Source organism: Equus przewalskii, chromosome 5 (genome assembly GCF_037783145.1).
Source record: "Equus przewalskii isolate Varuska chromosome 5, EquPr2, whole genome shotgun sequence".
In the NCBI taxonomy this organism is placed as follows: Eukaryota; Metazoa; Chordata; class Mammalia; order Perissodactyla; family Equidae; genus Equus; species Equus przewalskii.
The window spans coordinates 84,683,425-84,708,797 of NC_091835.1; the positions used below are offsets into that span (position 1 = coordinate 84,683,425).

At 40.4% G+C, this 25,373-nt stretch overlaps 1 protein-coding gene and 1 long non-coding RNA gene across 9 annotated transcripts in view; one reads left to right on the top strand and one right to left on the bottom strand.

The window, feature by feature from the left end:
- NUP107 (nucleoporin 107) overlaps positions 1-16,630 on the top strand; it is a 43,488-nt gene extending 26,858 nt beyond the window's left edge. For all 8 annotated transcript variants that reach the window (XM_070622010.1, XM_070622014.1, XM_070622012.1 and 5 more), the window contains 14 exons: positions 1,369-1,428; positions 2,068-2,213; positions 2,333-2,381; positions 5,678-5,747; positions 6,063-6,181; positions 6,882-6,920; positions 7,220-7,370; positions 7,678-7,790; positions 8,857-8,959; positions 9,427-9,587; positions 10,409-10,534; positions 10,934-11,047; positions 15,691-15,858; positions 16,281-16,630. In XM_070622010.1, coding sequence (XP_070478111.1) covers positions 1,369-1,428; positions 2,068-2,213; positions 2,333-2,381; positions 5,678-5,747; positions 6,063-6,181; positions 6,882-6,920; positions 7,220-7,370; positions 7,678-7,790; positions 8,857-8,959; positions 9,427-9,587; positions 10,409-10,534; positions 10,934-11,047; positions 15,691-15,858; positions 16,281-16,406 — 1,545 coding nt within the window. In that variant the 3' untranslated portion in view covers positions 16,407-16,630. The remainder of the gene's footprint in view (positions 1-1,368; positions 1,429-2,067; positions 2,214-2,332; positions 2,382-5,677; positions 5,748-6,062; positions 6,182-6,881; positions 6,921-7,219; positions 7,371-7,677; positions 7,791-8,856; positions 8,960-9,426; positions 9,588-10,408; positions 10,535-10,933; positions 11,048-15,690; positions 15,859-16,280) is intronic.
- LOC139083652 (uncharacterized) lies at positions 134-25,295 on the bottom strand. The gene is made up of 3 exons (XR_011540540.1): positions 25,054-25,295; positions 24,683-24,804; positions 134-240 (listed from the first exon to the last, which is right to left on the bottom strand). It is a non-coding gene; the product is annotated as an uncharacterized lncRNA (long non-coding RNA).
- Positions 25,296-25,373: the final 78 nt, after the last annotated feature.

A 25,373-nucleotide genomic window follows, 5' to 3' on the forward strand; every position in this document is an offset into this window, starting at 1 on the left:
CATACAGAGCTTTTGGGGAAAATGGAGTTAAGTACACAATTCTCAAAAACTCTCAGTGATACATAAAAAGGTGACTTACTAGAAACAGTAGCCCAGTTTCCTGTTAAATGGTCAGGAAATACATAAATACCACAATGAATATGGCACTTTACCTTAAAAAGACTTGAAGTTTGCTTGTGGAATTGGAGGTCAGAGGGTGTGCAGCTTATGAGTTATTGTGAAGTGGTAGAAGCAGGTTATCTGAAATGAAACAGAAAATTGTAACACTCTATGCAAATCAGTTTAGCCTATAACACCCCTGGTGAACTGAGGTAGCTGGTAGATGTTTGAAGTGTGTCACTTTTCTGTATTTCTAAGTGGCTCAGTTCAGCTACGTGTAGTTTTCTGCATTCATCTGTTGTTTCTTGTGGACGAAATTGTATGTAAGCAAATGGGCAATCTGCATTATGATCAAATTGTTGCTTGATACATCAGTTGCATTGAAACAAATTCACATTTCAAAACAAGCATTGTAGCAGAACTGACTGTAATGGGAAAGTTGACTGAAAAAGGTAAATTAAGGACAGGCAGTGTTGGTCCTCAGGTGCTACTCTGGGGAATGAAAACTTTTTATCCTACGTAGTGGTGAACCATCAAAACCTGGAGGGCACATGGCAGCAGTGTTTTAAGAAGATTAGCATGGCAGTGGAAAACAGGCTTAAAACTGAATGGACTGAAGGCCAAGAAACCAGTTCGCAGCCTGTCAGAATTCTTCAGACACTAAGTACCAAGGGCCTGTCCTAGGACAGCACTGATGGCAATGGAAAGGAGCAGGATGGACAGGACCAGTGACTGAGACGGAAGGCCAAGGAGGGCTAGTTGTATAGTGAGCCTCTCAAGTCTCTTGTTTGGATGAAAAGAGGACAAATGCCATTAGCAGAATCTGGATGGAAAATGGGATCATTTGATGAGTATAATTAATTCTCCTTAGGAATTTGTGCAAACTGAAGCATGGCAGGTTCCAAGTGCCTTGTTTTGATGTCATTAGGTCAGTGTCAGTTAATTTGCTGGGGAAATGACCTTTACGGGTTCTATCTGGAATAAAATTTGACTGTTAGAGAGAAAGCATCCATTAGAGTTGGATCTGCTCTCACCTTGTGCTTGAAATTTAGCTGTTGACTTTTCTTGAAGGTATCAGCATTCACTCTGTCATCAAACTAAGGGGTCCTTCCTTTTGTTACCCCACTAGGTCTTTCACTAAAGTTTAGAAACTATCAAGCAAATAAATCACTTCAGCTTAGAAGACATTGCAAAATTCCAGATTATGAAAAAAGTTGACATACTATGAAAAACAATATTTCAAATTTATTTATATTCATTGTATTTCAGGAGCTTTTTAACAGATATGAGAGAGCAATTTATGCAGCTTTAAGTGGGAATCTTAAGCAGGTATGCGATCTATTTTAATAAATCTTTTTTTCTTATGAAGTGAAGTCAGATCAATATTCCAGTAATTGTGTATAGTAAATCTTACAAACTTAAGCTACTTGCTAAGAGTATCAGTGATAATATTGAAATAGAATAGCGGCTTGAGCTGCTTAATATGGTGTGTCCCATACATCAAATGATGTTTTGATACATGAAATCAGACTTCAGTTTCTAAGAATTGTAAGTTTAATGACAACATACATCTATTGATGACTTATGGTACCCATAGCTTTATGCAGAGGTGTACCGCTAAGGCACAGTGACTGGATTGTCTCATATTTGTGGGTGTGCTTCTCACAACCCCACCACACCATACATTTTACAGGTATTTTGAGGGATGTTAGAATAATTAGTTGAAACACCATCTTATATCAGCATGGAAAATTGATGCTGTTGTGAACTCAGTATGAAAAAAAATCTTAATTGTTCGAACTACTTAGAAGATGTGGTTTGTAGGCGTTAGAGTTTATTTGATATATTTTACAGTCCACAATGTTTTATGTCATTATAGTGACTATAGCCCATATCAATGGATGTAACTGCTTTTCCCTTCTTTTTTGCTGACTGTCTACGTTTTACTGTTTTGGAATGGGGGGAAAGCTGCTTCCTGTCTGTGACACCTGGGAAGATACGGTGTGGGCCTACTTTCGGGTGATGGTGGACAGTCTGGTGGAACAGGAGGTCCGCACGTCAGTCATGACTCTGGATGAAACTGAAGAGCTCCCTAGAGAATATTTGGAAGCCAAGTGAGTTTGTTGGTTTGTTTGAGTCACGTGATTTGAGGTATGCTCTGTGAAGTTGTATTTGTAGCCCTTGTTCACGTTGTTAATATTATTTCATCCCTTTCCTATTCCTTCTTTTGAAGTTGGACCTTAGAAAAGGTTTTTGAAGAACTTCAAGCTACTGATAAAAAGGTAAATATTAAAATTTTAGGATGACTGGAATAGGAAACAATATTATACTCTTGTGCACTGTAGTAGAAAGGCAAAAAATACGTGAAATCTTGTCATCTCCTCTCTTTTCCTTGCCTATCGTCCACATGAGAAAGACTCTTTAAAAGGAGGAAGCTTAAGTACTTAGATGTATTTAAAGTAATACCTCATGTCTGTTTCTTTGGTTTAGGATTGGTTTCATTTAAATATATGATATACATGTAAGCTAGTTTATCCTTTTCCTTTTAAAAAACTAAACACACAATGGAAAAATTAACAAGATTTTCTTTTTTTAAAGTAATATTCTTTTAAAAAATTTTAAATAACCGAAGTAATACTGCATGTCCTTGGAACACAATAATCCCAGGATATAAATAAAAGCTTTATAAACACTTTCTCTCAGCCCTTCTATGGTGGCTCTCATTCCCCTGAGATGATAAAGCAGGTTGACAGTCTCCTGCTGTGTCGTCCTCCACACTCTCACACCGACATGTCAATAATGTAGGTATCCCCGTGGAGGGTCTTGGTTTTGTTTTCCCATTGTACTGCATACATTACTTTACAGCGTGGAGGGGTTTTTCTCTTGGTGATACTCTCTCCAAGTTAGTTAGTCTCCATCTAACTTATTCTTTTCTTTTTTTTGAGGAAGATTAGCCCTGAGCTAACATCTGCTGCCAGTCCTCTTTTTGCTGAGGAAGGCTGGCCCTGAGCTAACATCTGTGCCCATCTTCCTCTATTTATATGTGGGACACCTACCACAGCATGGCTTGCCAAGCGGTGCCATGTCTGCACCCGGCATCTGAACCGGCGAACCCCGGGCCGCCAAGAAGTGGAACATGTGCACTTAACTGCTGCGCCACCAGGCCGGCCCAAATGATGTATACTTTTTAAAGTCATTCCCTATTGGTGATATTTAGGTTGTTTCTGGCACTGCAGTGAACATTCTTGTATACACACATGCTTCTCTACCAGTCCTGCTCTTTAGGATAAGTGACCTGAAAGCAGGGTTGCTGGGTTAAAGGGTATGTGTACATTAAATTAATTACCTGGTTGTAGCAATTAATTCATACTCCCACAAGTAATTTATTAATATGTCCCTTTCCCGCATTCTCAGCTCCCAAATGTCACCCTTCTGGTTTTGTGCCAGTCCTTCAGATTAGGTGGGAGTCGGAGCTCACTGTGCTTCTCGCATCTGTCTGTTCACGGGCAGGGGAGTTTCCCCTGTTTAGAGACCATTTGCGAATTTGCTATTCAGATCTTTTACCTGTTTTTTTCCCTTGGGTTTTACCTTTTCCTTATTGTTATAAATGAGCTCTTCATATAGTAAGAAAATTGATACTTTTTCTGTCAAATGTTTATTAGCAGTCTATTATTATAGAGATTCCAGCCAATGAAAATTAAAAAGTCAAGGAATAGGGGCCGGCCCCATGGCCGAGTGGTTAAGTTGGTGGGCTCTGCTTCAGCGGCCCAAGGTTTTGCCGGTTTGGATCCTGGACACGGACATGGCACCGCTCATCAGGCCATGCTGAGGCGGCGTCCCACGTGCCACAACTAGAAGGACCCACAACTAAAATATACAACTTGTACCGGGGGGATTTGGGAGAAAAAGGAAAAATAAAACGTTTAAAAAAAAACAAGTCAAGGAATAGATATAAATATTACAAAGGGGAGAACAGTCACGTGATAAAATTATAAATCTAGGACCTCAAGACTCAGTAAGTGACTAGAATAAATAAGAGAATTAATAAGAGAATTTGTTAATGTATCTAAATTCAAGGCAAAGTTACAAGAAATCAGTCTTTCTATACTTGTTCCAACTAGTTAGAAAAGGATATAGCCTCCCCACCCCCAGAAAGTCCCATTTAAATTACTGACCAAAACTGTAAGGTACCTAGAAATAAAATTAACCAAGGGTTTGAGGGCCTTTATACAGAAAACTATAGAGTCTATAGAATCTTATTATAGAGTAAGTATATACGTGTTCCTGGATGAGAGGATTTAATGTAAATGGCAGTCATCCCAAAATTAACATAGAAACCTAATGCTTTGGGGGATTACTTCTAGATAGAAAATTTCCAAATAGAAGAATAAGTAAGAATGGTAAGAAAATTTGCAAAAGAACAATAGTTATAGGATACTTGTCTTAATAATGAAAGCTAATATAAAGATAACAGCAGTACAGTGTGGAATTGGCACAGGAACAAATAGATCAGTGGAACATAAACGTCCCATATTAGATCCAAGTGTATTTGAGAATTTAACAGGTGACACGGTGACCTTTGATTTTAGAGGAAAAGGGATGGTTTATGTAGACACATGGTGTGGGCATAATTAACTTTCCATCCAGAAAGAAAACAAAGCTAGATCCCTACCGTATGCCGTGTATTAAAATAATTCCACGTGGAGCAAAGGTTTGGATGTAAAAAGAATAAACGCTGAAAGAAAATTTAGATAAATAGGGGCCGGCCCAGTGCCGCAGCAGTTAAGAGCGCATGTCCCGCTTCTCGGCAGCCCGGGGTTTGCCAGTTCGGATCCCCAGTGCGGACATGGCACCGCTTGGCAAAAGCCGTGCTGTGGTAGGCGTCCCACGTATAAAGGAGAGGAAGATGGGCATGGTTGTTAGCTCAGGGCCAGACTTCCTTGGCAAAAAGAGGAGGATTGGCAGCAGGTTAGCTCAGGGCTAATCGTCCTCAAAAAAAAAAAAAGAAAATTTAGATAACTAAATAAAAATTTTAAATATTTGACAAAAATTAAACTGTTTCCTTCAAAAGATCCAGCTGCAGGTTACCTGTAAATCGTTTTCTCTACTCTGCCTAATTACTATGTTGATGGTTTTTGTTACTCTTGGTGCCACACATGGCAGAAAATACCCAAACAATGCTTTTAAGGCCAGTGTTCATATTGAAGGAATCTTACAGTTCATTTTGCTCAGTCACAAGTGCCCTTCCTTTCTGGCCCACCATGGAGTGCCAAGGCACACAGTAGTAATACATGAAAAATGAAAGTTTAATAACATTCACAGATTAAATTGTCACAGTTCTCTGCTTTCAGAGATATTGCTCAGTCCTGGATTTGTAAGCCTTGAGTATATTCCAAAGGCAGTGTCCTTCCCACATTTTATTTTGTTTTGATCTCCTAAGATCTTTTATTTCCAACTTTTTCTTTATGTGTGTTATTTCAAAAGTTTGACATTTTTAGTTTGACAATGAGTACACACTCCAGAATGTACTACAGAATGAACACTAGAAGATTTATGAAAAATGTAAAAATTTTTTCAGAGAGTTCTGGAAGAGAATCAAGAACATTATCATATAGTTCAAAAATTCCTTATCCTGGGAGACATTGATGGTAAGATATAATCGTTTTATTTTACTTTGTATGAGTTCTTTGTTTTCTGATAGTAGTTTTGTAATAAGTTAACAAAACAGTGCATATGGCTCACCACATCTTTTAATCTTTATAAATATCAGTCTATTTGAATGCAGCTATTCACTTAATTGCTAAAAAGTTTGAATTTAACATAGTCTGTTTTATATAACAGTTATTGACAATGAGTAGTGACTTAACTACACTCTAGGAATGCGGTAAATGTTCTTGGTAATATTTATTTTTCTTCTTTTGATTTTTATCCCTCCTGTTGAATCTTTGCTTTGACGCTTGTAGGTCTGATGGATGAGTTTAGCAAATGGCTTGCTAAAAGCAGAAATAATCTACCTGGACACCTCCTCCGCTTCATGACTCACCTCATTTTGTTTTTTCGAACTCTGGGACTACAAACCAAAGTAAGTAAAAGGAAGCCTTTATGCCTCCGTGCCAGGCCCTGGCTGTATACCCATCCTCCGGAAGACGGGCTGCGGTGGCGGCGGTGCAGAAGTCTGCTCTGTAGTCTGCTGTGCTCACCCCAGGATAACTCAGTGCAGCGACCGTTAGGGTTCCAGTCCATGGCTGCAGAGTGCTGCTGGGTACCTGGTGTTGGGTAAATCTGTAACTTTAATGCTCATCAGTACCCGACTCTAAATCAACCGGCTCAAGCTGCTAACGGAACCAGACTAAGTTCTGTGTGAGATTTTAAACCTTTGTTTTCTTCTTTCCTAAATGATTGTAATATTTTGGCCAGAGTACATGTAGGAGGCGGAATGATACAGCATTGAATGCTTGGGCTCTGGAGGAAGAACCCTGGGTGCCCACCCTTACTCAGCAGCTTCTGGCTCTGTAATTCTGCGCAAATAAAACCTCCGTTGGTCCTGGTTTCTTCCCTTTGTAAAATGTGAACAGTAATGGTAACCACCCACAGAGTTATGATGAGATTAAATCAGGCAATGCATGAACTTTGCTAAGCACCTAGCCTGGCATATAGTTACTGCTCAGTGGTAAATATTAAAGTCATTAAATAATTTAATAGCAGAATTTTTATTAGATATATTGCTGTTACATATAAGCAGATGTGTTTATAACTGAATTATATCTTTTTTCCCTTTGAAGGAAGAAGTTTCCATTGAGGTTTTAAAGACATACATACAGGTAAACTTTGAGAATCCACAATTTGATTCTTTTTTTTTTACTATTTTAATGAAAACAGAAATCACAATGATAATATTTTAATACCTAGTGGCAGGAAAGTCATCAGAATCCATAAGAGATCTTTTAATTAACATAAGTACATTTTTTAAAATTTAAAATTATTCTTTTTAGCATCACAAATCCATGTCTGTATGAATCTCTCTTAAATACATTTGAAATTTTGAAGTGAACTTTTGAAAAAGCACTGCTGATCCTAGAACTTGTATTGTTGACATACTTTGATCTTTTCTATTTTTTAGCTTTTAATAAATGAGAAACATACAAATCTCATAGCATTTTACACCTGTCATTTGCCTCAAGACCTGGCTGTTGCCCAGTATGCATTATTTTTGGAAGGTGTTACGGAATTTGAACAGCGCCACCATTGCCTGGAACTGGCTAAAGAAGCAGGTAAAAACAGTGGAGAACTTCCCCTGTTGGGCCCTGTAGGCAAATTATCATTTTGGCTTTAGTAACGTTTATCCTTCTAGTTTTAAATCTTATTTCTCTTGAGAGGGGGAAAAAAAAGGAATGAAATTCTGTTTTAGGAATAAAATAGCTTACACTGTAACTCGTGTAATATGTCTTCTAATTTTGTCATTTTCTTTTATGTCTTTCATATTTTACATGTTGTAGTTTTAAAGAATTGTTATCCCAAATTTACTAAATCACTGTGACAAATTAATTCTTGTTTTTATCTCTTCAAAAAATTCTTTAGATTTGGATATTGCAACTATAACAAAAACTGTAGTTGAGAATATTCGAAAGAAAGACAACGGGGAATTCAGTCATCATGACCTGGCCCCAGCCCTGGATGCCGGCACTACTGAGGTGATGGGGGGTCCTGTAACTCCCAGTGCTCCCCCACGTTGTTCTCGGGTGAACTCCTACCTTTAAATACTCTGGCTTCTTTCTTTTTTAAAGAATTTCTCCTCGTCAGCCAAAACCTTTTACATTATAAAAATTGACAACAAACTTAAGGTCTTATGTAAGGGGTAACTTACAGTAGTATTATGTTAAAGGAAGTTTCTTGAATAGAAAAAAACCTGAGCATTGAATTTTTTCCCCTTCAGATAATTCTAGATACTTGATCAGTCACTAACTCTTATATTGCTTGCTTACTCCTGTTTTCAGAAAGGAAAAGAAAGTTTTACCTAGGAAAGAAAAAAGCTTGAGAGTAGTGCTTAAAGGACTCCTGTGGTTAAGTTGATGGTACACAATATATGATTCCAGAGTCACAGTCCAGTACATTTCTCTATAATCCAATAGAGAGCCATTAAATGTGAAAATAAGCTAAGGAAAGCTAGATTCTTTCATGATTTTGTATAACTTGAGGGAAAATGATGTTCACTCGAAATGCAAGTATAAGTTAATTCTATGATTTGCATAATATCTTAGAAAAAAAACAAAATTGTTGGGGCTGGCCCAGTGGCATAGTGGTTAAGTTCGTGCGCTCCACTTTGGTGGCCCAGGGTTTGCGGGTTTGGATCCTGGGTGTGGACCTGCACACCACTCATCAAGCCATGCTGTGGCAGTGTCCCACATTCAAAATAGAGGAAGCTTGGCATATGCACATACGTTAGCTCAGGGACAATATTCCTCATGAAAAAAGGGTGGGGGGGGCGCCGGCCCAGTGGCGCAGCAGTTAAGTTTGCACGTTCCACTTCAGTGGCCCAGGGTTCACCGGTTCAGATCCTGGGTGTGGACATGGCACCTCTTGTCAAGCCATGCTGTGGCAGGCATCCCACATATAAAGTAGAGGAAGATGGGCACAGATGGTAGCTCAGGGCCAGTCTTCCTCAGCAAAAAGAGGAGGATTGGCAGCAGATGTTAGCTCAGGCCTAATCTTCCTCCAAAAAAAAAAATTGATGTTTCTTTTTTTCATTTAAATGAACAGGAGGACCGTTTGAAGATTGATGTAATTGACTGGTTGGTATTTGACCCAGCACAGAGGGCAGAAGCACTAAAACAAGGCAATGCGATAATGAGGAAATTCTTGGGTATGCTGTATTTTTATATTCTTTTTTAAAGTTTTGGTTCAAATCCATATATTCTTGAACTTTGTTTTGTGTTTTGTTTTTCTAACCCTTCCAGTAGGGGAGGGTACAGAACAGCCACTCTTATATATCAAACCTGGTGTTAGGAAACAGAACAGATTTAACAATGAATTTTCACGTCCACTCAATTTTGCATATAGTCTTAAGACTTTGAAAAATGTAATTGCTTTTTTTTAAGACACAGACGTATGTAAAGTAACTGCACCTAATGAATCCTTTTGTGACTGTCACACTGAAATAAGGGAAAAGCTGGGCCCTTAGGCAGAAAGATCACTCAGACTTGTAACAGAAGTATCTTGGGATCTGAACTGGTTACGGCCGACTGTAAAAGTTGCAAACCAATGATTCGGCTCCTTTAAACCATTACATAGAAATCCACATATATTGAAAATGGTATATCTTTTTCACAGCATCAAAAAAGCATGAAGCTGCAAAAGAAGTATTTGTGAAGATTCCTCAGGACTCGATAGCAGAAATCTACAATCAGTGGGAGGAACGAGGAATGGAAAGTCCACTTCCTGCCGAAGACGATAATGCTATCAGAGAACATCTGTGCATTAGAGCTTATTTGGTGAGATTGGGAAGAAAACCACAAATGTGCCTGTCTTCGTGATGATTTTTCTGATTCACTTGCAGACTCTGGACTGTTTTCCAGAGGTAGACTGACTCGTCCTCTCTCCCTGTGACTGTGTGCTGTCTGGTCCACAAGGGCAGAGCATTCATGCCCTGGCCTTCGTCAGCCTGAGCCTGTCATCAGTGCTCACAACCAAGAACGTCTCACGTGGCAGACAGTGTGTGACGTCTGAGACTTCTGTTTGCTTAGGTGTCTCTGAATGCTTGTCTCAACTTCAGTATTTCTGCTGTTTGGCAGTAACTGAGAAAAGCAAGATATTGTATATTTGTTATGACTAAAATAACATACTTACTAAAACTTCATTCAACAAACAATGAAGTAATTTCATTGGGCTGGGTTCTAGCACTTAATCTGTGGATGGCTGTCCATCCTTGTCCTCTGAAAGCTAATAGGCTAGTCAAGACACATGTAAACATGCGTACTCACAGAGTGACAACATCACAAGGTGACATCATCACAGGGTGACGACAACATCACAGACTGATAAATGCCAAGATACATATGTAGCAGGGTGCTGAGGAGTGGGTCCCAGAAAACACAACATACACACACACACACATATATATATATACACCTTGCTGTTATTCACAAAACAGTTATTCACAATGATTCTTTGTGCATAAAAAGTAAATATTAAACAGTTTTATTTCTTGATGCTGCAAAATTATTTCTAAGAACCAAATTTTAAAAGCTTTGTTGAACATACGTGAAAAGTTTTATTTCTTTTTCATATCTTTCTATTTTATTTTACATTTTAGGAAGCCCATGAAACCTTTAATGAGTGGTTTAAGCATATGAATTCGGCTCCACAAAAACCTACTTTGATAACTCAGGCAACTTTCACTGAGAAAGTGGCTCATGAACACAAAGAAAAGAAATATGAGGTACGTTGAATATAGATGAGACACGTCTATTACACCTAAAAAATATATGTCATATATTTAAAGAGGTTACTTCCTCAGCAACGACATTCCTATTGTAACAGGCGATCTTCCCAGTCATGTTCCACTTTGAAAAAGAGCCATCTATTTATTTACTTTTCTGTAGATAATTAACCAAACATAAAACATACCTTCAGGTGTCATTAGTGTTCATTTACAAAGTTAACATTTTAGTGTTTTGTTTACCTGCAATCTGTTGATGTTGATATTTATATTTATATTTGGCTGACAATGTCAGCTCTTCAGAATGATGTTCCATGTGTATATTCCTGTCTGTACTTTACAAATCCATCCTTCGTTGGGTTCAGCCCATTATACATCTGCTCTGTGTCTGCTTTGCAGATGGATTACAGTATCTGGAAAGGGCACTTGGATGCCCTAACTGCTGACGTGAAGGAAAAAATGTACAACGTCTTGTTGTTTGTTGATGGAGGGTGGATGGTGGATGTGAGAGAGGTAAGCTGTGCGCATTATTTATAGCTGAATGCAAAAAAAACCTCAAAACAAACTATGTCTTTTTTTAAAGTTCTGTCTCAACAGGAGCGTCTGTCGATCTTCTATAACCATTGTGCTTACAACTGAGCATCCCATAATTTAAGCCAAAACTGCAAACACTACTAGGGCATAGGAATATTTGACTCTCGGGTAAACGATTTCTGCAGATATAATATGTTCACTCAGGATACTGAAATCTAATTTTTTTAAATTCAGGACCTAAAACCTTAATTATACATGTACTCAAGTCAGTTTAGGGGTGTGAAGATAAGTCTAGTAGCGTGAGTGAGACGTACATGAAGCAGTGGCTCTCCCCTCTGAGCTGTCCACTGAGTGACCTGAGGAGCCTTTGAAAGACACTGGCTTCCAGCCCTAGAGGTTCTGACATAATTGGTCTGAGGTGGGACTGGGCCTTTTTTTTAATCACCTGGAGAGCTTTAATGTGTAGCCTGGGTTGAGAACCAGTTACAGAAGAATAGATTAAATATTTTATGAGTTTGGGAAAAGAACAGGTTGCTTCTTCCTGGAAGAGATCTGGATGGGATGCTCAAACGGTGCTGCGTTTGCCTGAGTCTTGAACGAATGGGGTAGAACTTGCAGGAGCCGAGGAGAGGAAGGGTGCTGCAGGTGACCGTCACGTGCAGGGAGGACACTGAGGCCGGCCCTGGGGCGTGATGGACGCAGGGAGTGATGAGTTTTGCCTCTGCAGACCTGTGATCCCTGCAAGGTGAACTGAAGTGCTGGGGTCTTGGCTCTTCAGAGAAACCAAGGAGTGTCCTTGGTATCTTCCCTTCCACCGTTCCCACGTCCCAAGATAGTCACTGCTATTTCTTTGGCTACTCCATTTTTCTAGCTCCTCTGGCTTCCCTTTTCTGATCAGAAGCAAAAAACACTAGGCACAGGAGACAATTTGAGCCCCAATTTGCTACTATTCCTGATAGAGTAATTACCTTAACAGTCTCCACTTCTTATCCTAAAATTCATACTGGAACTCTGCTGACTTCATAGTTTTGAAGCTTTAGCACATTCCTCAGGCTAAACTCTTCTGTTCTGACTTGTGCTGGTGTTCATGGAGATAAAATTTTAGTGTTGCAAAATGCTAAAAAAATGTCCTTTAAATTTTGAAGACTTGAGTGCCTTATTTATACATAAATCTTTATTCTAATTAGTAGTTAATCTTAGTAGATTAGATCATGAAAGCCACAAAATAGACAGTCTGGCGTATTGTAAAAATGGCGTTGGAATGGAAAGCACTGGATGACAACCACTTTGTTTTCTCAAATATTTAAAAATCAATATTCAGTCTCAGTCACTTCTTCAGATCTACTCCAGACAAGAACAGGTTTCTTGGACGCTCAAATGATAAATTATGATATTTTGAGTCACCTCGGTTGAGTTTAGCTTAATATTCTTACATCTTCAACAAAATAGGGAATTATTCAAGGCTCCCACTAGCACATGCATCACTTGTATAAGAATTAGGAAATGGTACACAGAAATATGGTGCACAGAAACTTGTATAAGAAGGGAAATGGTACCCTTCTCTTACACAGAGAGTGCATGCCAAGTGCGTGTAACCCATAGACTGGAGCACAACCCCCACTCCTTCATCTGGCCAGACACCATTGTGCAAGCACAGCTGTTCAGGATAGCCCTGGCATTCCACGCTGTCTCTTAGTCTGTACCTCAGGTTTTTACAGACTGTAGAATGGTCCCCTTGTGTGGAGGCAGGAGGATGGAGCAGGCAGGTCATCTTTACCTACTTGTTGCCATCTCTGCCTCCACCACATTCTTGTCTTGTCAAAGCCTCAGCTGTCTTTCCCTTGCTTCCCACTCTTTCTTCAACAGTTCCTTTCTCACACAGATCAGCCCCAATCCTTTTAAAATGAAATAGATGTCACTCTCCTACTCAGAACCTTCTGATGGCTTCTCACTGCACTTTGAATAAAACACAGTTTTCTTGACGTCCAGGATCACGCACACTGGACTTGACCACCTCCCCAGTCCTGCACGCTGCTGCCCTCCCCTCACTACGGTCCCGCTCCTGGGCCTCTTTGCTGTTCCTCCTCTGCCAAGAACGCTCCTTTCCCGAGATGTCTGCACGGGTGGCCTCCCTGCTTCCTTCAGCAGGCTGCTCAAACGTCATCTCTTTAGAGACCCTCCCAACCCCAGCCACCCTATCCTAATAGCATGTGTATGTATACGCACCCACCTCTTACTTTCTATCTCCTTATCCTGCGTTAGTTTTCTTAGTGGCACTTATCACAATCTGATATAATGTACATTTATTTGCTTTTTGTATGTCTACTCTCGTTAGGATGCAACCTTGTGGAAGGGAGCAGCATTGTTTCCTTCATTTCTCTGACTCTGGCTCTTAAAATAATGCCTGGAACATAAGAGGCTTTCAGGAAATACTTGGCAAATGAATGGCACTACATTATTGGGGTGAAGGCACTGTCTTCATGTTAGGGATACCTCTAATGTCAGTACAGGTCAGCTCCTGCTTTCAGCACAAATCAGTTAGTCAGTTTTTCTCACATATAAGGCACCGTATGTCCCTGATGGAAAGAATCTTTTCGTTTTTTATATTTACAGGATTTTTCAAACCTTTTCTTTATTTATATGAGGGAAATATCATAGGTTGTGGCAGAATAATGTGTTCCCTTTTCCTTGTGGCAAATTGCTGGATCTATCAGGCATGATTCTAGACGGTTGACAGCCCCTGATCTGCTGGGATGGGAATCCACTAGAGTCAGCCAAAGAGATCTCCTGTAACACTGCTGACTTTTGGCAGCAGCAGGATTCAGGAGATGCAGTGCCAGAATCCATCCTGTGAGATAAGGCTGTTAAAAAGCCTGCAGCTGGGGCCGGCCCCGTGGCCGAGTGGTTAAGTTCGTGCACTCCGCTTCGGTGGCCCAGGGTTTCAACAGTTCAAATCCTGGGCGCGGATGTGGCACCACTCGTCCAGCCATGCTGAGGCAGAGTCCCACATGCTACAGTGAGAAGGACCCACAACTAAAAATACACAACTATGTACCAGGGGGCTTTGAAAGAAAAAGGAAAAATAAAATCTTTAAAAGAAAAAGCCTGCAGCTACCTGGGGGTGATAAGGAGTCTAGGAGCCAGGGGTACTTTGCCTCTTTAGCATAAGGGGAAAGACGACATCTGGCACAGATGGAATGACCAGGAGGAAGCATCCTCTCATCCTTAACAGGTTCCAGTAGAAATCGCTAACAGGAATTACAAGAAAGACTGTGAGGTGTGTGAAATCCACCTCTGAAGGTAGTGAGTGCCTCCTGGGGAAAAGAAATGGAGACACTTTCCTTTTTAAAGCTAAGGAAATGCAAAGCATGCATTTTAATGTTTGCTTTTGTGTACTTATCTCTCAAAACAAAGACTGAAAGATCGATAGACAGTGATTTTCCCTAAGTGTGGAATCTGACCCAGGTCAGACTAAGTACAATTACCCATTGGTAGAATTACCAGATTACATCATGTTGCTTCACACCTCCACCCATATCTGCCTTTGAAAAATGCTTTAGCAACTTAATACAGCCTCTCACATGAAGATATTTTTAGTGATTGATATAACTGTCATAAAGAAAAACAATTTCCAAACTTCTAAGAAGATGCCGCCTTTTTAAAAAGTCAGTAGGTGTCTTATTAGGCTTCTCAAAGGAGCAGTTGTTGTTTTAGCTTCTCCTCTTTCTATTTTGTTTTACACCATCAGTTCTGTGGATTTCCTTCCTATTTTTAAGATTATTTCAGAAATCTTAGTGTGGTTGGGTACCTTTTTATTATTTTAATTATTTGAGTTTTCAAATGTGTTGTAAGAAACTGTAGAGGGCGTAAAAGGTCTTCTGCACTCTTACTCCCACGTAACTTTCTAGAAAGATCTATGTATACTTATAAGAAGTGCTGAGCCAGCCCTGACGCCTAGTGGTTAAAGTTCAGCGTGCTCCCCTTTGACAGTCCAGTTTGGTGCCCAGGTGCAGAACCACCCCACCCATCTGTCAGAAGCCATGCTGTGGCCGTGGCTCACAGAGATGAACTAGAAGGACTAACAACTAGGATATACAACTATGTACTGAGGCTGTGGGGAGGGAAAAAAAGCAGAGGAAGATTGGCAACAGATGTTACTCAGGGTGAATCTTTCCCAGGCGGAAAAAAAGCATTTGCCATGAAGCTGTCCCTCCCTGTCCCTCTCTCCCGTGACCACAGCCCCTGCGGTGGTCTGGCGGGTTCTCAGCCCTCCTGGGAGCAGTGGCACCTCCATCTGCGCATGTCCGGGTGGGGTTGTCTTCTGCTCTGATGTTTGCCTTGGTGGGCTTCAGTCTTGCTTACTCCCGTTGTATATGTTTGTATACTAGAAATGCAAATTCAGAAGCATTTTGAGTCCATTATCACATCTGTGACTCCTCTGTAGTGTATTTTGTTCATCTTCATGCTTTTGTGCCAGCCTTGTCTACTCGATACCATGACTGAACTGCCCTTGTCTTATTTTTAATGGGCACTTGCATTTCGGTTTTGATTTAGTCCTTGACTTTTTTATAAGTGTATTTAGCTTAAAGTTGTTAAAGTGACTGCTTGATGTCTGTCTGTAGGATGCTGAAGAAGACCATGAAAGAACACATCAGATGGTTTTACTGAGAAAGCTTTGTCTGCCTATGCTGTGTTTTCTGCTTCACACCATATTGCACAGTACTGGCCAGTATCAGGAATGCCTGCAGTTAGCAGATATGGTGTCCTCTGAGCGCCACAAACTGTATCTGGTAAGTTCCAGAGCATTGCACTTTTAGATTTTAGTGATCTGATAATTTCTGTAATAATATTTAATTTTGTGAGATGTGTTTATATTTTTTAGCTTGTTCACTTATCAAAGCCTCTTTAATTCTTGTACCTTACCATGCAGCCATTTAAAAAATGATGCTTAGATTTCCTTAAAGTGATGATGGTCCAGTTATGTTTGTGCTTTTTTGCCAAAATATGTATACGTTTCTAAGCAGTTAGAAGCACACAGACTGGCTCAGAGACGCAGCTCTCAAGTTCTTGGGCCATGCTAATGTGCTGGCCTCTGGCTGCACAAATCTTAAAAGAGGAATTTCTTCTTGCGTTAAGCTAATCAGGTTGCTTAGGTGACAGTAGGTTCATACTTTGTTCTCATTCTTAACTTTTTCTCTTGTTTTACAATCAGGTATTTTCTAAGGAGGAACTCAGGAAATTGCTGCAGAAGTTGAGAGAGTCTTCCCTAACGCTCCTAGACCAGGGTCTTGATCCGTTAGGTTATGAAATTCAGTCCGAATTCACCCACTCTTTGTAATCACACTAATTTCCATGATAAATGGGAATTTCTTATAAAATATACATATTTGTAATTACTGGGTTTTTTCTTTTGAGTTATCATGGGGAAAACGTTTGTAAAATTTAGATATTTGAATTTTGTACTTTTCAGAATATTATGGTGGCACTGTTAATGTATTATATCAGTATTTCCCTGTTTATTAATAAAATCATATAAAAAATAAAATTTGCTGTTCTTAAAAATTCCAGGATTGTCTCTTTATGTAATAAGAAACTGAATTTCCTATTATCCTACTTTTTCCTGTGATTATTAGTACTCTGATATCTTAAAATTATGAAGATGATAAAAAGGAGATTCATTTTTAAGCCGGGGTGTAATTTCTCATTTATCATAAAATTTAGTGTTTTTTAAATATTACAATTAAGATGGTGAACATAGCAAGAATATTATTTTCTTTATTTTGAAGACATTTCTAGTTTATTAACTCATTCAGCAAACCTGCTCTAAAATGGGCCGAGTGTGGCATCTGGCGCACAGTGAGCACTGGGGACACTGGGGTACAGAAGCTGCGAGATCAAATCAGCGCTCCTGGCAGGGGAGACGCAAGGGATCAGAACAGGAAGAAATGACTTCCAGCTCAAAGGCCTCCAAGGAAGTAGGATTTGGGCTGGGGTCTGAGTAATGCACTGAATTTGCAAAGAGACTAAAGCACAGGAAGGTGAAGGCACTACAGATTAAGGAATCGGCATGAGAAAGGCCAAGAACTGGGGAGTACACATCTGCACATCAGCAAGTGTGCCAAAGGGACAAGAGCACAGGACTCACAAATGGGAGAGAGTGCAACTCAAACACAAAACACCGTCTAGGCTAGTAACTCCCACAGCTGGCTCACCACCTGAACCCTCCTGAGGAGTTCAGTACATATCTGAGGATGCTCCCCCTAGGGATGTCCAGCTCAGGAGGCCTGGGATGGGGTGACAGAATTTGCACTGTTGAATATAATACACCATAGGTGATTCTAATCTGCTAGGTTCGGGGCATTCTGGCCTAAATGAGGTGGGTACTGGTAGCCCTCCTGTACCTGAGGCAGACAGCAGTCATTGATCATAACTGTCGTCCTGGCATTGGCTGGGAAGAGGTGTAGAGGCAGTGGGTTCTGCCTCAAGTTTTGATTGAGGCTAGCTAAAGTGACCCAAGATGAAATGTTCACTTATCGAAGCCTCTTTAATTCTTATGCCTTCCCACGCAGCCATTTAAAAACTGAGGTAGAGCAGTATGAACTGATAGGGAAGTGTAACTAACAAAACACATGTGGGATTTGTATGCTGAAAAACTACAAAATACCGATGAAAGAAACCAAAGAGCAAAATAAATGGAGACACACCATGTTCATTAATTGGAAGACTCAACATAGTAAAGATGTCAAGTCTCCCCCAAATTGATACACAGGTTTAACACAATTCCTATCAAAACTCCAGTAGGAAAACAGATGGTTTATTAGTGAGCATGACTGAATGTTGATTTTCTTAGGTGCCTTAATGGTATTATGGTAGGTAGGTGACTGTCCTTATTCTCAGGAGATGCATGCTGCACAATGTAGCATGAAAGGTCATGAAATCTGCACTACAAAATGGTCCAGCTTTAAAAGTTGACACAGATAAAGCAAATATAGCAAAATGTTAACCAGTGAATCAGTGTGAAGGGCACAGGAGTGTTTATTATGCTAGTCATTCAACTTTCCTGTAGATTTAAAATTTTCAAAATAAAAGATCTAGGTGGAGTTCAACTAATCGTGATGGAACAACTGAAGATCCACATGGAAACTAAATGAACCTCGACTCCCGCTGTATACCATACCGAAAAATTGATTGGAGATGGATTGTAAACCTGAATATAACAGCTAAAACTGTAAAGCCTTTAAAAAAAAGAATATCTTTCTCACCTGAGAGTAAGCAAGTATTTCCTATACAAGAGACAGAAAGCAATAACCATAAAGGAAAAAACTGATAAAAATATAAAACTGCTCACAAAGACACCAGTAAGAAAATAAATAAGCAAGCCACAGACTAGGAGAGAATATTTGCAAAAATATATCTGACCAAACAACTCATAGCCAGAATATATAAAGAACTCTTACAACTCAATAAAAAAGGACAAAAAAACCTAAAAAGTGGGCAAAATACTAGAACAGGTGATTCACAAAGGAAGACGTACATAACCAGTGAGCCCATGAAAAAGCGCTCAAATCAATGGTGAATGCAAATTAAATCCACGAGAGATCACTACACATCCCCATCAAAACGGCTAAAGTACAAAGGCTGGCAACACAACTGGCTGCAAGGATGCTGAGCAACTGTGAGTGATACATTGCTGGGGAGAATGTAAGTGGTGTAATTTTGGGGGAAAGTTTTGACTATTTCTTATAATCACCTACCCTTTAACCAAGAAATTTCACTCCTACATGTGTACCCAAGAGAAATGAAAATAAATGCCACAAAAACTCTACAAAAGTATTGACGGCAGCATTATTTACAATAGCCCAAAACTGGAAATGACCGAAATGACCCAAATGCCCATCAATAGGAGAATGGCTAAACAAATTGTGGTTATGTTCACATGAAACAATACTACTCGGCAATGTGAAAGGAAAGAATTGATCTACTCCACAAAAGAACCTAGACATAAGAAGAGCACACGTATGACCAATTAATTATAAGGTGTTCTAGAACAGTTAAAACCAATCTGGTGAAGAAAAATCAGAACAGGGGCTTCCACTTGGGGGTGGGGAGGGGTGTCTCTAGGGAATTTTGTGGGGTGATGGAAATATTCTGTATCTTGACAGGAGTGTGGGTTACACAAATGCATCCATTTGTCAAAAACTACAGTTTAAGATTTGTGCACTTGAAAGAATGCAAATTTACCTTTTAAAAATTGAATGGAGGTGTGGGTATATACAAAACCAGAAGGGCAGTTTGTGAAACCAGGCGATGGGTACAGGAGGCTTCACCACACCATTTTAACTTTGCACAAGTTTGAAATTTTCCATAATAAAAAGGAGGGAAAGTGGGCCGTGGAGCCAGAGAAACTTGGGTTTGAATCTTAGTCTCATCCCATTCTAGCTGCAAGATAACAGCCATGAACCTCAATTTTCAACATCTGTAAATAAGAAAAAGGATAATCATCACATTTCAGGATGAATAAGGGTTAGGGCAGCTGTGCTCTGGTGAAGGAGGTAGAGAAAGTCACTGACCCAATAAGTCAGCCTGGACAGGTACATGTTCTGGAACACTGGAAAACTGGATGAGTGTCAAAGATGTGGTTAGACTCAGGAAGGTCTTGAATGACCCTAAACCAAATGGCAGCTGGAACCCACTAGGTATTTTTATCTTTTAACCCAAATTTCAGAGTTCATATTTTAACCATTTTCAAATATTATAACAGAAATTGAGGAATGATAAAAACATAATTTACCATCCATGCTAAGATTATCAATCCAAATCTATAATCACAAGGAGCCATGATTTGAATACACTAAATGAAGATGGGGGGTCTAGGCTCTTATCTGGAGTGCAGGAGAGGGTGAATGCTGTAAAGCATTGCTCAGGGAGGGCTCTGTGGATCCAAACTGGAAGGGAGGGATGTCAGCATCATGAAGAGGGAGCTCCTCCCTTAGACTCTCCCTGCTAAGATACAACAAAAAGGACTTTCATAAACCAACAGAAGGCATTCATACACCACAAAAGACGTCTGAGAGGCCCACGCAGCCAGACATCTGAAGGTGGAGGTGCTGGACCCCCGGGAGACAGAGGAAGGAGGTAAGAGGAACTCCTCTGCCTCCCCAAAGGACAGCAATCTAGGGCACAGGACCACACGCGGCTCTGATGGGGTGGGGGCAGCCCTCTGCAGGAACACCTTCGCTCTCAGAGTTGCCTCCCAGCCTGTGGGAACACTCTACCGCTGAGGAGGCTAAGCAATCACAGGGGCATCTTCACCAAGCCAAGCATCCCACGAGGGCAGAGAGCGAGGGTGGAGCAGGATCACCCCTGGGACTGCATGTGAAAGAGAGAGCCCCTCCCACCCAGTGCATCAGCTCAGCCAGTCAGCCAGAGCTGGAGACCCCTGCCAGAGCACCTGTGTGCCTATGTGTGTAAAGCAGTGGCAGCCTGCAGGCAAATGCAGACAGACCCTGTCAGCACAGCTTCCAAGAGACAGGCTCAACAGCCAGGGACTGCAGCGGGCTCAGAATACACAGCTCCTGCACCCCTCTTCCAGTGGTGGCAGGTGGAATGTGAGACCAGATACTACCACTATGCAAGGGCATAAGTCCACCCCATCAAAGAGCGTGAAGAGGTAGCTAACACTCCAGACCAGAAGGACAACGACAAGCACCCAGAAATCAATCCTCAAGTCACAGAAATTTACAATCTAAATGACAGAGAATTCAAAATAGCTATCATAGAAAACACAACGAGTTACAAAAAAACTCAGACAGTTCAATGAAATCAGGAATAAAATTAATGAATGGAAGGAATTCTTCACATTCTTCAAAAGAAATTGAAACTATAAAGAAAAACCAACCAGAAATCTTGGAGATTAAAAACACAATGAATGAGATAAAGAAAAATCTGGAGTCCTTAAATAACAGAGCTGATATAACAGAAGACAGAATGACCATTTTAGAGGATAGAAATATAGAAATGCTTCACATGGAGGAGAGAGAACTAAGACTAAAAAGAAATGAAGAAATTATCTGAGAAGTATCCAACTCAATAAGAAAATACAACATAAGGATCATAGGTATTCCAGAAGGGAAGAGGGGGAGAGAGAAGCAGAGAGCTTGCTCAAAGAAATAATAGCTGAGGACTTTCCAAACCTGGGGAAGAAGATGGAATTACAAGTGAAAGGAGATAACAGAACTCCTAATTACATCAATGTAAAAAGACCTTCTCCAAGGCATATAGTAGTAAAACTGGCAAAAGTTGATGACAAAGAAAAAATACTAAGGGCAGCAAGGCAGAAGAAAATAATCTACAAAGGAACCCCTATCCGGCTTTCAGCAGATTTCTCAGCAGAAACCTTACAGGCTAGGAGAGAGTGGGATGATATATTCAAAATTCTGAAAGACAAAAACTTTCAGCCAAGAATACTCTATCCAGCAAAATCATCCTTCAGATGATGGAGAAATAAAAACTTTCCCAGATAAACAAAAGCTGAGGGAGTTCATTGCCACAAGACCGTCTCCTAGATGAAATGATCAAGAAGGCCCTCATACCTGAAAGAAAAAAAAAGAAAGAAAGAGAGAGAAAGGAAGGAAGGAAGGGAGGAAGGGAAGAAAGAAAAGAAAGGAAAGAAAATAAAGAAAAGAAAAGAAAAGAAAAGAAAGAAAGGGTTTACGAAGCCTTGAGCAAGGAAATAAACAGGCAGACAAAATGAGAAAATTGCAGCTCTCCATCAGAACAGGTTAGCAAACACTTAATTATAACCTTAAAGATAAAGGGAAGGAAAACATCAAAAATAACTATAATCACTTTATTTTAACCACAAACTCACAACACAAAACAGAATAAATTGTGAGAACAATAATTTAGCCAGCAAAGAGGAAAAGGATGGAACTTGCTTAGACTAAGGAAATAAGAGGCTATCAGAAAATGGACTATCTCATGTATGAGATCTTTTATAGAAACTTCATAGTAACCACTAAACAAAAAGTCAGAACAGAAAGTCAAATGACAGATACTGAAAAAACCATCATAGACAGCCACCAAACTGAATTGGCAGTCTGAAACATACAGGACGAGAAACAAGGGAAGTACAGAACCACCAGAAAACGAGTGATAAAATGGCAGCATTAACTGCTCATATGTCAATAATCACTCTAAATGTAAATAGATTGAATTCTCCAATCAAAATACACAGAGTGGCTGGACGGATTAGAAAACAAGACCCAACAATATGCTGCCTCCAGGAAACACACCTCAGCTTTAATGACAAACACAGGCTCAGAGCGAAGGGATGGAAGACGATACTCCAAGCTAATGGCAAACAAAAGCAGGCAGGCGCTGCCATACTTTTATCAGACAAAGTAGACTTCAAGACAAAACTAGTAAAGAGAGACCAAAAGGGGCAGTATATAATGATAAAAGGGACACTCCACTAAGAGGACATAACACTTATAAATATATATGCACCCAACACAGGAGCACCAAAGTACATAAAGCAAGTATTAACAGACCTAAAAGGAGAAATTAACAGCAACACGATAATAGTAGGGGACCTCAACACACTTACATCAATGGATAGATCATCCAGACAGAAAGTCAACAAGGAAACAGTAGAATTAAATGAAAAACCTAGGCCAGATGGACTTAATAGATACACAGAACACTCCATCCAAAACCATCGGAATACACATTCTTCTCAAGTGCACATGGAACATCCTCAAGGATAGACCATATGTTGGGAAACAAGGCAAACCTCAATAAATTCAAGAAGATTGAAATCATATCAAGCATCTTTTCCAACCATAATGCTATGAAACTAGAAATCAACTACAAGAAAAAAGATGGTAAAGTGACAAAGATGTGGAGACTAAACAACGTGCTACTGAACAACCAAGGGATCATTGAAGAAATTAAAGGAGAAATAAAAAAATCTATGGAGACAAATGAAAATGAAAATACAACACACCATCTCATACGGGATATGGCAAAAGCAGTCCTAAGAGGGAAATTCATAGCAATACAGGCCTACCTTAACAAACGAGAAAAATCTCAAATAAGCAATCTTAAATCACACCTAACAGAACTAGAAAAAGAAGAACAAATGAAGCCCAAAGTGAACAGAAGGAGGGAAATAATAAAAATTAGAGCAGAAATAAAATTGAAACCAAAACAAGGTACAAAGGATCAATGAAACTAAGAGCTGGTTCTTTGAGAAGATAAAAAAAATTGACAAACCCTTAGCCAGACTCACAAGAAAAAAAGAAAGAAGCCTCAAATAAAATTAGAAATGAAAGAGGAAAAATTACAACAGATACCACAGAAATACAAAAGATTATAAGAGAATACTACGAAAAACTATATGCCAACAAATTGGCCAATATAGAAGAAATAGCTGAATTCTTGGACTCATACACCTCTGAAAACTGAATCAAGAAGAAATAGAGAAACTGAATAGATCAATCACAAGTAAAGAGATTGAAAGAGTAATCAAAAACCTCCCAAACTGGAAGGGAGGATGGCAATACAAATATATAATGGAAAAGGCACAGAACACAGGGGCCAGCGCCGTGGCAGAGTGGTTAAGTTCGCGTGCTCTGCTTCAGCAGCTGAGTGTTTTGCTGGTTCGGATCCTGGGCCCGGACATGGCACCACTCATCAGGCCATGCTGAGTCTCCCACATGCCACAACTAGACGGGCCCACAACTAAAAAATACAACTATGCACTAGGGGGCTTTGGGGAGAGAAAGAAGAAAGAAAAAAAAAGATTGGCAACAGTTGTTAGCTCAGGTGCCAATCTTTACCAAAAAAAAAGGCACAGAGTACAGCAGGGATTGCTGATTGCTGGAGTCTGGCGGGTATGGGCAACAATGCGTATCAGGAGAACCACGGCTGGACTTCGGACACTGCCTAATTAACTTCTGCTCGTTCTCAAGTCTTATTCTAAGAGTCGTTTCCTTGGGGAAGCCCTTGACCACCTCCCCTTCCCACGTTTAGATCAGGTTCTTCTAGGATACGTTCACAGGACCATATTTCGTCGCTTCAGAAGAGTCATTTATTACGGTTTATAATTCTTTAGTACCAGTCTTCCCTCGCTAACTTCTGAGAGAGGCTCTGGTCTGCTTTCACTTGCCATTACCTCCCAAGCGCCAAATACCGCCCCCTGCACAAAGCCGGGCTCAAGGAGTGCTGGCATAATGCTTACCTCAGAGGGGAAATTAAGGCTGTCATCAGACTGCCTTGGAATTAAGGACAAGGAGAATGTTACATTGTTACATTGTCCAGAGGACGGTGGGCAGCGCTACTCTCAGGGGTTAACTCACACCCTTAAATCCTTTTATTTTTAAATAAAAATAACTGAACTGAATATTCTATTCAAGAAATTGAGGGGAAAAGTCAGAATGAAAACAGCAATGACTTGAAACAAAATCAGTAGAAGTAATCTTTGAAAAGGCCAATAAAATAGACAAATTACTGGGGCTGGGCTGCTGGTGTAGCGGTTAAGTTTGTGCACTCTACTTGGGCAGCCCACGGTTCATGGGTTCGGATCCCAGTAGGGACCTACACACCACTTACCAAGCCATGCTGTGGTGGGCGTCCCACGTATAAAGTAGAGGAAGATGGGCACAGATGTCAGCTCAGGGCCAGTCTTCCTCAGCAGAAAGAGGAGGATTGGCAGCAGTCAGCTCAGGAGTAATCTTCCTCAAAAAAAAAAAAAAAAAAGACAAATCACTGGCAAGGCTAATCAAGGGTCAAAGAAACCCAAATGCACGATGTTTGGAGTAAGTAAAGTGATGTAACAACAGATGAAATAAATTTAAAATACGGTAGAACATTATGTACAACTCTAACCAAGTATATTGGAACATTTAAAACAGACACTCTTCTAAAACGTGAAAAAGCCAAACGCTGATTCAAAAGGAAGGAAATCTGAACAGTTTGCTAACCGTGATGAGTATATGACGGTTCACCACACTGTCTACTCTTCCCTATGTCTGGGTTTCTAAAATAAAATGTTTAAAAATATGCTTTCAAGAAGTAACGCTCTCCCCTCTGGCCGGGACTCAGCTGGCTCAGCACCTGTCGCCTCCGAACCACTGGCCAACAGCTTCAGCACGCCTCCCCGCCAGGATGCTGCCGGATGCCGGACACCGGAAACGCCGACAGCAAAACGGTCCCAGCCCAGCCCAGCCGGCTCGGGCCCGGGCAGCCAGAGCCCAACGCGCCTGCGCGCGGTGGAGGCCGCTCCGCCCCCCAGCTCGGGGCG